At 48.4% G+C, this 15,963-nt stretch overlaps 1 protein-coding gene and 1 long non-coding RNA gene across 8 annotated transcripts in view; one reads left to right on the plus strand and one right to left on the minus strand.

Annotated features, from left to right (window-relative positions):
* LOC117196569 (uncharacterized) overlaps positions 1 to 14,827 on the plus strand; it is a 27,750-nt gene extending 12,923 nt beyond the window's left edge. The window contains exon 2 of the long non-coding RNA XR_007478695.1: positions 715 to 14,827. This is a non-coding gene — a long non-coding RNA (uncharacterized LOC117196569). The remainder of the gene's footprint in view (positions 1 to 714) is intronic.
* The window catches only part of C2CD3 (C2 domain containing 3 centriole elongation regulator), a 131,539-nt gene that overhangs the window by 1,333 nt on the left and 114,243 nt on the right, over positions 1 to 15,963 (minus strand). For 6 of the 7 annotated variants that reach the window (XM_033405691.2, XM_004279783.4, XM_033405693.2 and 3 more), the window contains one exon: positions 1,592 to 2,383. The exons of the other annotated variant lie outside the window; for it this stretch is intronic. In XM_033405691.2, coding sequence (XP_033261582.2) covers positions 2,325 to 2,383 — 59 coding nt within the window. In that variant the 3' untranslated portion in view covers positions 1,592 to 2,324. Of the gene's footprint in view, positions 1 to 1,591; positions 2,384 to 15,963 lie in introns of those variants that run through there. 7 annotated transcript variants of the gene reach the window in all.

Here is a 15,963-nt window from a genome sequence, read left to right on the forward strand (position 1 = left end):
GCTAGTTCTGTTGGTGGTGGTGGAACAAACATGTACCTCATGCCCTTAGCCGGTGCTGCATGCTTGGCAGGGCGTTTCTCGTCTGAGCTGTTACTGCAAAATAGATCCAACTTCTGGGGAGAAGCCACTGGTAAATAACACACTCTGTAAGTGTAGGGGGAGGTTTTCAGACCCTCAGGGTGCCTCTGTGTTATCAGAGGCCGCCCTCAGCCTGGGTAGGAGTCATGCATGTCCTTATCCTAACTCGACCCCATCAAGTTATTTACAGGAGCTGGAGCAGGATTGGGAAGGAAAATTCTTCACCTGAGGCGTAACCCCTCAGGCCTGGGCCCCTAGCTTCTCTGTGGCCTCAAGGGAGGCGGAGACCTGGGCCTTGAAAGCTCCTGGCAGACAGGCGGCTGGTGAGCTGAGAGGGAGACACTGGGGAGGAGGTGAGCTGGCAGGCCGAAGGTTAGGGGGCCGAGACAAACAGATGAAGGGGACATGCTGGTCTGAGTGCACTTGACCGATGAGGGGGGCACCCTGCATCACCCTGTATCCTCTGGGGCATGTCCTGCCTCACAGTTAGTGGTGAGCCTGCCTATCTACTGACTTGCTCCGGGTCAGTGGGGGAGGGGTGGGTGGGGCTGATATTTCCTATGCTTCCATTAAGTGCCAATTGCTGGCAAAGCACTTTCACAAACGTCATCTCATTTAATCTTCTCAACAATCCAGTGAAGCTGGGCTTGTTATCTTGCTTTACAGATGAGGCAACAGAGGCTCAAGACAGATAGAGGCTTGCGCAGTCAAGCCGGAGGGGGCCTATCGGGAAGTGGCAGAGCCGGACCCGTCTCTGCTCTCTCCCCAGCTGGACCGTGGCCTGCATGCCCTGCTGGTTCCTCCCTGGTCTCACCCCCAGACTTAGCTCTTCAAGGAAGCCTTCTCTGACTGCTCCAGCCCACATGGTTTCCTCCATGAACTCCCTGGATTCAAAGCACTTAACTGGCTGTATCCTGGGCACAGAAGCCTTGTGACATGTCTGGAGGTGTCTTGTGTGATCTGCTTCCTAAGTACATGAACAGAGGCAAGTCACTTAACTTCGTTGAGCTTCAGTTTAACTATAAGACGGGAATCATAAGATGTGGGTTATAGAGTTGTTCTGAGGACTGAGATGACCTATGCTTGGGGGTGGAAAGCAGGGCCCTCCAGGTAGTTCCCTCCCAGCCACTCTGCACATTTCTGCCCCCTTCTAATGCTCCCCACAGGCCCTTTCTATGGTAGCTGCTCGAATGTTTGGAGTCTGACAGTCTAAGCCAGAGCTATGTACTCATCCCAGAGAGATGGGGCATTCTGAGCGGGCCTGTGCCATGAGCCCCATTACTGTGCTGATAGATCTGAGGTACCAGCAAAGGAAATACTAGGTGTCACCCTAATCTGCATCAACCTAATCTTTGGAGGAGTCAGAAGTCTCATGGTGACCCTGGACCCCCCGTTCCAGATGAGCTTCTCCAAGGGATTGTATGGTTGCAAAGCTTTCTCTCTGGCTGTCAGAGCACAAGCGAATTTCTGACACTGCAGTCCAGTGGCCAACCCAGGAAACACTTGCACAGAATACAAATACCAATATGATTTTATTCAAACACAGGCAGGAACAATGACCTTCAGAGCTGGGTAAAAACAATAAGTTAAAAGCATGGTTAGAGTTTCAGACAATCAGATAAAAAGTTTGAAGGAGATAATTTCCCCCTCCTCTCCTACTGATTATTTCAACACAGCATAAAAATAATTTTATCTATAAAATACCCTTATTCCCAAGCAAATGAACTGGAGGTCGGCCCCAGGATTTCCCTGGCTATGCACGAGGCACAACATCTCCACCCACCCTCCCCAACCCCTTTAAGGCAAAAGGGCCTATTATATTCAGGCAGAGGGTAGGCTCCTGTCAGCAGGAGGCTCTGGTCAAGGACACTGGGAGGAGTTTCCCAGCCGAAAGATGCCCGCTTGGGTCCCTTGGTCTAAAGACGGGTGGGCCACTTGGGCACTGGAATCCACCATTTCTAGCCTTTGCCTCACCATCCGAGGAGGAAGCTGAAGTCCTGGCAGGTGGACACTGGGCTGGTCTGTGACGCTCCTCTAGTCTGGGCTGACTGGTGTCCAGGGACAAGGCTGGTGGTGGCTTCAGGGCTTTCACAGCCCTGAGGGAGGCCAGACAAGGCTGAGGGTGAGTGGGTGGGTGGTCCTTCCCTCAGTATCTTGGGCTGCATTAGTCTTTCTGGGAGTATCGGGAAGAAAATATTCGTGCAATCCTGCGAGTTTCTTCCTCAGACAGGCTGGGAGGCAGCGAGTTAGGTCTGGGACGACAAGGCCTTTGGGACAGGGCTCCCCCGGTGGTCTCGCTCTTGCCCTGGAGAGAAGGAGGTCAGCTAGGTTAGCACTGCACACATGGCACTGCCTAAAGATGACTTTGACTCTTCTTGTCTTTTGGTCCTTTGGCTAATACTGGTATAGAGCTGACTGATTTGCAAAGCACTTTACATACCTGAGTGTGTTTAACCCTCGCCTCGACCCCATAGGTTGGTTCCCATGTCATGGATGAGGCAACTAAAGTTCAGGTGAAATAAACTCAAGGTCCCACAGCTCGGAGTAGCAGACCTAAGATGTAAACCCCTGTTCAGACTCCTTCTATGCCTCTGGAGAAGGAGGGGCAGTCTCCTCCAGGACATTCCTTCTCTTGCTGCATGTGTCTAGACAAGTCATTTGTCCTCGAAGCATGACTGTCCCATGTGTGACCCTGCCAGGGAGAAGATGCTGGTGAAAAATACACTATCTGTGTGGCCCTGGGGAGTTCCTGGAGCTGCCAGGTGTCATGAAGCACACACCCACAGCCCTGCTACCAAACATCTCCCGGTCTTGGGCTGACTGGGTATCACGAATTTCCCCTTGAAGGTGTGTGCATTTGGGTTATGATGTCGTGGTCCTTGGACTCCTCTATGACTCACCCATTTGCTCCTCTAACCCTTTTGTTTGCTTGTTTCTGTGCTTACTCTGTGCCAGGTTCCTGCCCTGAAGGAGCTCAAAGGATACAGGAAAGCCACCCCAGGCAGGTGGCTGACAGCAAGGCCCCAGGGAAGAGGTGGAGGCCTGGTAGAGGAAGAGGCAGTGCTGAAAGGACATGGGAGTTGCCCCGACAGGCAAACGTGGCTGACTCCACAGCGTGCAGCCTGTCCCCAAATACTGAAAGCACACGCACCACTCCCTACGCCCCAGGAATCAGCTTGGTGGAGACCCTAGAGATTAAGACTACTTCCCTGCCCCTTAGTAATTCTGCTAATGGGAAACTGAGGCCCATTGCTTGTGGGAGTAGAGTTGCTTGTGGGATCAGCAATATTCAGTAATTCCTTCTTTCCTTCACTTCTTTAACCTTCTTACTGCCTACTGTGAGAGGGAGATAGAGATGAACAGTTCTCAATCTCCATAGCTCAGAGTTAAACTGGGGAGACAGAGAGAGCTATTCAAAGAATTAGAATAGTAGCCAGGAAGTGATAGGGGGAATGGAAGTCAGGCAACCTTGAGGGTCCCTGCCAATCTGGAATTCTAAATGCCAAGGGAGTGCATACAACCTGACAAGCTCTCAGCGCTGACAGCCCACAGGCAGGTTCTCTTTGCTGGAGAACCAACAGCAAAGCGAAGCTAGGGGCTGGACATGCCCAGCAGAGGTGAGTACATACAGCTCCCCCATCGTCCAGGCAGGCCTAGGCTAAAAGGGGAGAAAGGAAACCCACCCTGTGCTGGTGTTTGTAGTTCTTCCTTTCAAAACATGGGAGGCACCTGCACCCCATAATGCCTCAGGCTGGGGAGGCCAGCCACCCAGCCACTGCCTGAGGCCCTCTCCCTCCAGACTGGATGCTCCTGCAGGGCATGGCCTGTCTCTGATGCTTGTGACTCCCACTGAGACAGGTCCAAGATGGGAGCTTGGTAGCTGATAGACCAGTGAATGGGTCAAGCCACGGTGACCAGAGGCTTAAATTAATTGGGGAGGAGACTGCCTCTTGCAGCAAATATCTCATTCAGTCATTCTTTCATTCATTCCAGAACCAGTGATTGCTCAAGCTAGAGGGGAGACGAATGCTGACCTACCCAGCAATCCCAAAGAGGAAGCTTAGAGCCCGGGAGCACAGAGAAAGAGCAATTCATTCAGAAAGGGCGGCTTCACGCAGAGGTGGGATCTGAGACGCGCAGGGTTTCAGCAGAGCTGTGTGTGGGGTGAGGTCACCGCACTGCAGGGGCAGCATGAGCACAGGCCTGCACCTGCTAGCTGGGCTGACATCTGTGAACCAGCCACAGCCAACCTCGCAGTACCCACACCTGGGCCCAGCCACCTAGGGGGCCTTACCTGCATGGCCCAGGCCCGGGGACAGGACGGGGTTTGGCTCTGTGTACTGGGCAGGGCAGAGCTGTGGAAGGCCAGCAGCATGTGGCTTTTGTTGACCTCAAAAGGGTCTAAAAACCATCTTGACTAGTAGTAAAGTCTCTTTCTTCGTCAGGGTTGCTATCCCGAGACATACAGCCTTGGCGGGGCTGGGCAGAGGTGTAGCTGCCCACGCAGGGACACCACTCCATGTACCCACCGCTCCTCTGAAAATACTCCCATGCTCCTGCTGGAGCTCTGGGGGCACCAGCAAACTGTCACCATAGCATATGGTTTGAGGAGCCTCAGCCTCCCTGGGGAGGCAGGAGGAGCCCACATGGAAGCACGACCATCAGACTGAGGGGCTGCAGGGGCCTTGGGGTCTGGACAGTGGGTGTCATACGTGGGGTGAAGTCCCTGGAAGGGTACTTTCAAGAAGACGGACTTGAAACATGAAGGTGGAATCTGAACAAAGAGTATGAGAGAGGATATTCCAGGTAGAGTCTTAGATTGAGCAAAGGTGCGGAGAAGGAATTTATTTGCTGGGAAAGCCAGGGGGATGGGACTGGTTGACTGCAGGTATGGAGAGCGGAAGACAAACCCAGCAAGGGAGGGGCTCAAGTTCCTGAATGTCTGGGAGGAACTGACCATATTCCTCTTGGACTTTCCAGTGATCAGGGGGCGTGGGGCTGACCCCTGTCCTGGGGTGAAGGACAGAACAGGCTTTACTGTGGTCTGGGTGTTAAGCCTGGCAGTATATGAGGGGCTCTGATTGTCCCTTTAAATCCATCCAGCTCTCCTATTAACTTCTCCCACTTCCAAATATGGGGACCTGCTCTTTTCTGGGCACCTGGACACCCAGGCTTCTCGGCCTATTGTTTGAGACAGACGTCTCAAAGGAGCCTTCAATGTCAAAGGCAGAACTCCAGCAGGGAGAAAATAAAGCATCAGGGGAGGAGTAAGGAGCAGTGGTGGCAGGAAAATATAGGGCTTCCAGGGGTTCCTCACACCAAGAGGCTAACCCTGGTGGGGGAGTGGCTCTAGTCCTGGCTCTACCACTTCTTAGCCAAGTGGCTTTGGGCAAGTCACTTCCTCTCTGGGCCTTGGTTTCCTTATCTGAAAACAGATCAGGATGAGCAGGTAATACAGGAGGAGGCACCCTGTAACCCAGGGACTTACCCCGGCCCATGGCTCCCTCTTTGGCCAGCTCCCTGTGATAGCATCTTCTCCAAACACTCTCTCAGGAGGCTCCAGCCCTCTTCTTTGGCCTCGAAATGTGAGCTGATTCAAGCCACTGTGTTCTGGGTTCCCTCCATCTAGTCCCCAGATGGGTATCCCTACATAGACCACATGTTTCCAGGAGGGTGGTAGGTGCAGGCACCCCCATTTACCCCTGCTTCTGGGTGTCCCTGGGACTTTCTCAGAGGGGAGGCAGTGGGGTGGAGTGGAAGGAACACTGGTCTGTGGCCCAGCCCAACTGCCCCACTTGCTTGAGGCCAGGACACTTTGTCTCTCTGGGTCTCAGTATCTTCATTACCAAGTGGAGCTGAGAACTTGTTTGCCTCTTTGCCCCAGGTCTACCGTGAAGCTGAAATACAATTCAGATGTGACCAAGGCTCTGGCCAGATACAAAAGCACAGGGGCTAAATAAGCTGGAGACACCAGCTGCGGAGAGCAAAATGAAGCCCTGCTGTTCCGAGACCTCACTTCAGCTGGAGCAGAAGTGGGGTACAGCACCCCCAGAGGGATGCCCAGGGCTAGGCCAGGACTGGCCATACTCTCCCCCTACCATTGCCCCCCACCCGTTGAGCCCCTGGGCCTGGCATCAGGTCTGAAGTTTTGTTTTCTTCCCCAGAGCAGATCCCTTACAATGACATAAACACTGCCTCAGGGGCTGGAAGCAAAACTTTCCAAAGAGCTGAAAACAGAAAGTAAACAGCCAGCTGGTTCTGGCTGGCTAGGATAGGGCTGCCAACAGATGGCTGCTTCAGAGATGAGTGAGGCTCCATAGAGCCGCCTGCCTTGTTCAACTTTCACCTACTTGGCTGGCTGGCTGCCTTCCCCTCCCAGAGTCCTCTCCAAAGGCTGGGACTAGGACTTCCCTGTGCTAAAGAGAGTAGCAAACTCAGCAGCTGCAACTAAGAGCAGGGGGGAAGCGAGGATAAGACTCGCAGACCAGGTGCCCAGCCTTGAGAGGCCAATCCTAAATCTGACCACCTAGCCCAGCTGCAGTGTGGCTGGGCTCCACGCTCTGAGCTCACCCTCCATTCCTGCCTCAGAGTTCTGGTCATGTGGTTCTCAATACCTACATGCTGCCTCTGTTCCTCCCCACCCTCCGATGCCTCCCTTGCCTTCCTCCAAGAAGGCTTCCCTGACAACCGGCCTATTCCGCAGGGCCTGTGTCACCCCTCAGCCCGGGCCTCAGTCTCCCAGCCTGCACCGTGAAGACGCCAGACTAGATCAAGACTCTTCAACCTTCTGAACCCACTCCCTGCCAGTGAGAGGGAAGGGTTAAAGTGACACTCTTGGAACTCCTGGCTCCTCCCAGACTCTGGCCTCAGCGCTCAGGCAACTTGAGCCTAGCACCTGCCCAGCAGACCCGCAGGCCCTTTCCCTCGCGGTGCCGGCCAAACTGCATCTGGGCCAAGGTGGGCACCAGCCAATTCTGGCTGCTTCCCCTGACTTCTGTACACCCTTGGCCAGAGAGCTCATCTCCTCCTCAAAGCTTTGTGTGGCCTGAATCAGAAGCTCTTTGACCTTTGGGACTCCTCCTGGGTCTCTGCAGAGGGCTAGGGACTTGGTAGCTAAAAGAGGTGAGGTAACAGGTCAGGGCTTCTTGCCCCACGATGGGCAGCTCAGCCATCAGGCCTGGACCACAGGGTGAGAAGAGGACACCAGGCTCAGGAACTTCTCTTGGACTCCAACCATCTGGTCTGGTGATTTTATGGAGGACTGGGCTCCTCTACCAAGACTGTGTTTCTCTTAGATGGCTCTGGGCTTGGGGAAGGGAAACCAAGAGACAGAAGAATTCTTTGGGCTCCTGGGAGAAAAGAAGCAGCCTCAGGACTCAAAGGCAGGCAGGCCACGGACTTCTGAGGCTAGGGCTCTACCACCTTTAGGTGGGGGCAGTGGGTCATCCTGGGTCTCTAACTCAGGGTCTGAACTGAGCACACAATCAACTGCTAGGGCCCTGAGCAATGCTCTCCATCCTCCTGGGGCTGCCCTGTGGGGTCTAACTTCCCAGGTCCCTGCGGCTCCCTGCGCCTGGTGCTAAGCTTTTGATGATGTCCCTATCCCTACTAGTCCCCCCAGAATGTAACAGCACAAGAGGGGAAGTTGTCTCAATAATAATGATGATAAAAATAACAATAGTTAACATTCATATAGTTCCTACTATGTCATGTGCTAAAAACTGCTCTAAGTACTTAACATCTTACTCGGTTAACCCTACACAAGCTCTAGTAGGCAGGTACTGTTTCACCCATTTTTCAGATAAAGGAACTGAAGCACAGAAAAGGTAGGTAACTTGCACCAGGTTACACAGCTAGAAAGTGGCAAAACTGAGCTCTGAACTTAGGCTGTCTGGATTCAGAGGCCATGTGCCTAACCGCTATACAAAACTGCCTGGTAGGAGAGAAGAGGGACGTATAGCCACAAATTACGTCCGTGTTGCCTCCTCAGACCTTGTTCAGCACCTCAGAAGGCCAGAAGCAGAGCCAGGGCAAGAAACCAGGTTTGGGCTTCCCTGGTGGCACAGTGGTTAAGAATCCGCCTGCCAATGCAAGGGACACAGGTTCGAGCCCTGGTCCGGGAAGATCCCACATGCCACGGAGCAACTAAGCCTGTGCGCCACAACTACTGAAGCCCGTGCGCCTAGAGCCCGTGCTCTGCAATGAGAGAAGCCACTGCAATGAGAAGCCCGCACACTGCAATGAGAAGGGCCCCCGCTCACCGCAACTAGAGAAAGCCCGCGCGCTGCAATGAAGACCGAACGCAGCCATAAAAAAAAAAAGAAAAAAAAGAAACCAGGTTTGCTGACTCAGCTCCCCAGCTGCCTGGAGCACCTCGATCCCGATGATGTCTGAAACACTGTGGTCTGGCCAAGTGGAGGTGAGAACTCTAAGGTGGGGTGGGAGTTGGACAACTCAAGGCTTTCAAGGGGACACTTGTGCCTGGCCTTGTTGCCGACCTCCTGCCTCCTACACACACTCCTCATGAACAGTAGCATCTGGCTCCAGGCCTGTGGTTAGTCCAGGAGCTCAGATGACAGGTTGATTCTTGCTCTTTACTTCTGATTCCTATCCTGACTGCTTTGGTCCAGGCTGATCTCTCCCCAGCTCTGACCTCCTCTCTAGCACATCCTGTTTGTACTTCCCAGTTACCACATTCTGTTGATTCTCTGAAAGGTTTCTTTTCTCCAAATCCACAGCCTTCAAAGCCTTTCCTTCATCTTTGCTGAATTCTACTCATGCCACCGTACATGGCTCTGTCTTCCTTTCCCTGTACGCATTCTCTTTGTTTTGTTTTACTTAAGTGCTAATATAGGCTAATGTCATTTGAGAAAGTTAGTGAGTGGTTTGGTGGCCAGTGCCTCTCAAGGAACTGTGACCTCCCTGAAGAGGGTCCATGGCACCACGTCTAGCACTTTAAGCACGACGGGCGCTTGGTGGAGTTGGTGGAACTTACATATAAAGCTTAGTCCCCTGGGGAACTGTAAGCTTTGGCGGGGGAGAGGACCACAGCTCCTTCTCTGTCTACTTCTGCACCTAGCTCAGGACTATTGGCTTTGTAATTTGCTGAAAGATGTACATTTCAAGTTAGAGGCCCAAACTACTTTCCTACTCTCTGGCCTGCCTGTCCTCAGACCCACCTCGGGCTCTCCTAGTCATCGATGGTAAGTTACTGGAGGGTTCTGAGTGGAGAAGTCACATGATTTATTGATGATTTACTTAACATCTTAAAAACTTAACAGGATACTGTATGGGGAATGGGGGCAAGGGTAGAAGCAGAAAGGCAAGTTTGGAGGCTCCTGCAACAATCTAGGCGAGAGATGATGACAGTTTAGACCAGGTAGTGGTGGGAGTGGTGAGCAGTGGATGGATCTGAATTTAGAGGTAGAGCTGCCAGAATTTCCTGGTGGATTGGAAATCAAGGCATCAGAGAGGATTCAAAGGGTTTTGGCAGGAACAACTAAACTAGAAGGATAGAATATCTATTAACTGAGATGGGGAAGACCAAGGAACAGAGCTGAGGAATGAAATCTGGAGTTGAGTTTGGATATATTGAGTAGGCAGCTGGACATACGAGCCTAGAGTTAGAGGAGAGGTCTGGGCTAAGATAATCATTATGAGTCTTCGGCATATAGAGGGGATTTAAAGCCTTGAGATCAGACAGGATCATCTAGAAAGTAAGTGTAAATAGAGAAGTCTAAAGACCACACCCTGGTCACCCCTATTAACAAGTAGGGGAAATGAAGGAGAACCAGCAAAGGCAGCTGAGCAGGAGCTGCCAACAAGGGAAGAAGAGAACCAAGAAGCACTGATGCCTTAGAAACAAGTGAAGAAAATGTTTACAGGAGAGAGATCAACTGTGTCACATGCCGCTGAGAGATCAAAGAAACTGGGCACTCAGATTTAATAACTGGTTTAGGAATATGGAGGGTTTTTTTTTGGATTTTGAAAACCTTGAAGAGTCCCCCCCTCCTCCGGTGGTAGAGTGGGGTAAGAGTCAGATTACAGTGGCCAATCACACTGGCTTCAGTATGGAGACACATGGTGGTGGGAAAGTGTGGCTGTGAGTAAGAGTAGTTAGAAACAGCTATGGGGGAAACAACTGGGGCTAGATAATGAAATGGTGAGAAGTGAGTGGATTCAAAGATATTTAGGGGACAGAATTCACAGGCCTTGGTGATGGTGGGTTGTGGGGGATAAAGGTGTAGGAGGAGGGGAAGACGACACACATGCTCTGGCAGGGGTAACTACACGACCGTGGTCGTGTTTACTGAGATAAGGAACGCTGGCGGTAGAGGGGGTGTGCAAAGGAAGATGACAAGCTCAAGGTCTGGATGTGCTGAATTGTTTGTAACATCAAGTAAAGGCTTCTAGGATGTAGGTGGATCCATGTGTGTCTGCAGCATGGCAGAGAAGTCTGGACTGAAGATAAGGATTTGAGAGTCATCAAACTGTAATAATAACTGAAATAATTGAAGTGGTTGAAATTTCCCCAAAGAAACATCTACAAGAGCAGAAGACGTTAAGTCTGGGGAAAACAACATGTACATTAGTGCTATCTCATCCTCGACCTCCCCTTTTAGAGAAGTTGATAAAACTAGTTTGCCCCTGGCAGCTAAGCAAACAGAATCAGAAGTAACTATACATAAAACTAGGGAGCTGTCCCATTGAAGAGTTACTTTATCACAAAGAGGAAAGAGAAAGCAGAGGCAGCAGAACCTGACTGATTCATAAGGAATTTCAAAGGTGCCACTGGATGGCTGTTCGATGGTCCTGCTAGACCCGCCATCCTCCTCCCTCCTTTGCTTCTTGAAGAGGTGACAACCAGAAGATGAAACAGTCATGAGGAAGGGGGGCTGAGAGCTGGCCTCTATACCCTATCTGTGTGACACCTGGTGCTCTTCAGTGCAACCATGCTTTGAGGCCTGATCACCCCATCTGACAGATGACACAGACTCAGAAAAATCAGAAGACTTGACGAAGTTCACACAGAGAACCGTATCCACTATACTGTGGGGAAAAGGGGAAAACACCTGTTTCACAAATGCTAGAAATGGAGACTGTCTGGGAGGTTCCTGGGTTCAGGTGCATTTTTCAGTGTGGTTGAAGGATTAGGCCTTCCCTTAAATCTTGTGGTGGAGCCAGGTGAGCTAAGTATAGCTGTCCCAGGACACTGGGTGAGAAGAGTCAGCCTCTCAAAATGCTCCTCTTCAGCCTTCAGAGCCTTAGGAAGAGTCAAAATAGATGGAATCCTCAAGTTGGGAGTACAGGACAAGGCTCCTGCCCTCCCCTGCCCACCTCTCACTTTGAGCTGTTGACTGTGCCTGAAACATAGCCACAAATAGAAGACAGAAGAGAAAACAGGGACTTCCCTGGCAGTCCAGTGGTTAGGACTCTGTGCTTCCAATGCCAGGGGTGTGGGTTCGATCCCTGGTCGGGCAACTAGGATATCGAATGCCAAATGGCATGGCCAAAATAAATAAATAAATAAATAAATGGACATAAGAGAAAATAGAAGCTTCCATCAAATGGGAAACTCTATCACCAAATCTAATCCTACCTGCTTTAGCACCCATCTTCTCTGTCTGCCTGTATGCTTGTATGCTATAGGGTGAGTTTTCTTTTTCTTCTCAACAGGCTAATATCTCCACATGTGCTCTGGATCCAGGGACTAGTCTTTCTATTCTCTCCCTCTCCTGCATCTTCCCTTCTTCTTTTCTCTACTGCTCACTGCACTGCTGTACAGAAAAAGCTGAAGCCTTTCCCAAATAAAAAAAAACAAAACAAAAAACCAAAAAAACTTACCTTATCTCAGATGCTACCCCACCCGCTATCCTATACTTCTGATCCATATTCACAGCCAAATCTATGGAAGGACTTGGTGTCTCCATTTTGTCACCATTCAATCATTCTTACAATTTAAATTACATACGATTTTGTGATTTCATGGTGTAATATACCAAAGAATACTAACATATTTAAATTATGAAGCATGATAAAAATGAACATCAATAAACCCACAACCCAACCTAAGAACTAAAGCATTGTTAATACTGTTGAATAGACCTATGTGCTCTTCCTCCCCCATCCTATTCCCAGCCTCTGCAACTGTGAACATCATAGTCAAACTGTTGAAAACCAAAGAAAAAAATCTTAAAAGTAGCCAAAGAACAAAGGTCACATAACATTCCGGGCAACAACAATAAGGATGATAGCTGCTTCTCATCAGAAACAATGGAGGTCAGTAGAATGTGGAGTGATAGTTCTAAAATGCTAAAACAGGTAATACCCTGGCCGTCCAGTAGTTAGGATGTGGAGCTTTCATTGCTGAGGGCCAGGGTTCAATCCCTGGTTGGGGAACTAAGATCCCACAAGCTGCATGGCGTGCCCAAAATTAAAAATGAATGAATGAATGAATAAAATGCTAAAACAAACACAATTCAAGTTAGAATTCTATATCCAGTGAAAAAGTATCTTTGAAAAATGAAGGCAAAATACATTTCAGCCAATTGAAGCTGAGAGCATCAGCTCCCAGTAGGTCTGCACTACATGAAATTCTAAAGGAAGTTCTTCATGCTGAAGGGAAATGGTAATAAACTGAGACCAGGGTGTGAAGAAGGAATGAAGCCAAGAGCATAAGTTGCAGAAAACGTGCTGCTACAAACACATCAAGTAGTGAGGAAGGCTCATCACCAGTGAGGACAACGAACACCCTGATGTTTCCTGGATTGTGGGACTTTCAATGCTGAAAATGAGACAGCTCGGGCGAACTGTGATGACTGGCTACCCTAACTAGGACCCCGAATAAGGTCCTGAGGAGGGAGCTGTTCCTGAGAGCAGCAGACAAACAATGGAGTTTTGCTGTGGGCAAGAAAGAGAAAAGGCTACAAAGTGTATGAGACTTTATCTTCTCAAAACTAGACTTGCCCTTTAACTGAAGTAAACATTATTACATCCCTCTCCCACCCTTTGTATCTTATGTTTAATAGATCAAAGATAATAAGTCCCCCCAGGAGCTGGCACATCATGAAGGCAGAAACACAAAAGCAGGAACAGCACAAAAGCAGGAACAGCAGTTCCATTTGGCAGTTGAGAGCTGATAGCTCAGACACAGTGACTCACAGACCTCCCTTCCTACAAGGCACATCTCGCCCACTTGGCTGGGAGGGGAAGAGGGAAAGGAAACTAACAGTGTCTGCGTTTTTCCTCTAGGGTAATTCTTGTCATCCTCTTATTAGGTAAGAATTCTATTAGCCTGATGTTACTTTAAAAAAAACCAAGACTCAGAAAGGTCAAGTCACTTGCCCAAGATCACTTAGCCACGTCGCAGATTCAGTATTTCATATCATAGATGTCTTGTTCAAAAGCTTGTGCTTGGTGCTGGACACAGCCCTGCTACCCTAGCATAAGTGCTGACGTGAATACATGGGGCATGCAAGGGAAGATGCAGAGTAGAAGGAGATGAACTGGTGACCTGAACCAGAGTAGAAATAAGGCCACGGAAATGCAGAGCTTCTGGTGGGGACTGGCACCTCTCCTCCTCTAGGACAGGAATACAAATTTGATAAAAACTGAGATGTGTGGGAATTTACACTTATCAATGTGCCAAAGAAATGAGGTGTCCTCAAAATGATGCTGGGGAAGCTGGGGGAGAAGTGGGGAAGGAAACCAGTAAAAGAACTAGACATCTTATGGCTTCTCTTTAGGACTATACCCCTAGGCTCCCAGGATACTTCTGGACTGACCCCATCTGTCATCAAAGTAGGCCCTGGAAGAGCATTAAAAAATGTTTAAACGTTAACTGCAAAATGAAACCTATATAAAGAAGGCAAATTAGCTAGAAAAATATACCGTAAGCCAAGTGTCATGATTTTAAAGTGGTGCAACGGAAAGCACAGAGTTTGCAGTCATACTGGTTGGGAGACCCTGGGTAGGTGACAACCTACTTAACCTTTATGTGTCTCAGTTTCTACAGAATAGAAACTATAATACCTTGTAAGTCTGTATGGGAAGTTCTGTATGGGAACCTCAGTTTTCTCATCTATTAAATGGGGATAACAATAGTACCCCTCTTATTGGGTTCTTGGGAGAATTAAATCAGTTTACACATGTAAAATGCTTAGAATAATGTCTAGTGCACGGTAAGCATTACATAGGAGTTGGCTATTATAATTAACAAATAAGCTAATACATTTTGCTCATAGCATGTATTATTCTCTCAAATTGTTTTTTTCAAAGCTCCACAATCCACCTCCTAGAGTAATGAAAATAAAAACAAAAATAAACAAATGGGACCTAATTAAACTTAAAAGCTTTTGCACAGCAAAGGAAACTATAAACAAAACGAAAAGACAACCCACAAAATGGGAGAAAATATTTGCAAATGAAGTGACCGACAAGGGATTAATATCCAAAATATACAAACAGCTCATGCAGCTCAACATCAAAAAAACCAAACAACCCAATCAAAAAATGGGCAGAAGATCTAAATAGACATTTCTCCAAAGAACACATACAGATGGCCAAAAAGCACATGAAAAGATGCTCAACGTGGCTAATTATTAGAGAAATGCAAATCAAAGCCACAATGAGATATCAACCTTACAGCGGTCAGGATGGCCATCATCAAAAAGACTACAAACAACAAATGCTGGCGAGGGTGTAGAGAAAAGGGAACACTCCTACACTGTTGGTGGGAATGTATGTTGGTGGGAATGTAAATTGGTACAGCCACTATGGAGAACAGTATGGAGGCTCCTTAAAAAACTAAAAATAGAACTACCATATGATCCAGTAATCCACTCCTGGATATATATATATATGTGTGTGTGTGTGTGTGTGTGTGTGTGTGTGTGTGTGTGTGTGTGTGTGTGTGTGTGTGTGTGTGTGTGTGTGTGTGTGTGTGTGTGTCTCTGGAGATATATATCAATATATAGTGCAACTATAACTAGTGCTGCAATATATATATATATATTGCAGCACTACTTACAGTAGCCAAGACATGGAAGCAACCTAAACGTCTATCAACAGAGGAATGGATAAAGAAGATGTGGTACATATATACAATGGAATATTACTCAGCCATAAAAAAGAGTGAAATAATGCCATTTGCAGCAACATGGATGGACCTAGAGATTATCATACTAAGTGAAGTAACTCAGACAAAGACAAATATCATATGATTTCACTTACATGTGGAATCTAAAAAAACCAATACAAATGAAGTTATTTATAAAACAGAATTAGATTCACAGACTTCAAAAACAAATTTATGGTTCCCAAAGAGGAAAGGTGGCAGGGGGAGGGGTAAATTAGGAGTTTGGGATTAACATACACACACTACTATATATAAAATGGATAATCGGGACTTCCCTGGTGATCCAGTGTCTAAGACTCTGTGCTCCCAATGCAGGGGTCCCAGATTCAATCCCTGGTCAGGGAACTAGATCCCACATGCCACAACTAAGAGTTCACATGCCTCAACTAAAGATCTCACATGCCGCAACTAAAGATCCCACATGCCTCAACTAAAAGATCCTGCACGCAGCAACGAAGATCCTGTGTGCTACAACTAAGACCAGGCACAGCCAAATAAATATTAAAAAAAAAACCCAAAATGGATAATCAATAAGGATCTACTGTATAGCACAGGGAACCCTACTCAATATTCTATAATAACCTATACGGGAAAAGAATTTGAAAAAATATGGGTATGTGTATATGTATTACTGAATCAGTTTGCTGTATACCTGAAACTAACATTTTAAATCAACAATACTTCAATCTAAGATAAAAATTAAATAAAAAGAAAAAAAGTCTTCATTGGACTGTTGGTGAGATGAGATG

This window comes from Orcinus orca, chromosome 8 (assembly GCF_937001465.1).
Source record: "Orcinus orca chromosome 8, mOrcOrc1.1, whole genome shotgun sequence".
NCBI classification, from domain to species: domain Eukaryota; kingdom Metazoa; phylum Chordata; class Mammalia; order Artiodactyla; family Delphinidae; genus Orcinus; species Orcinus orca.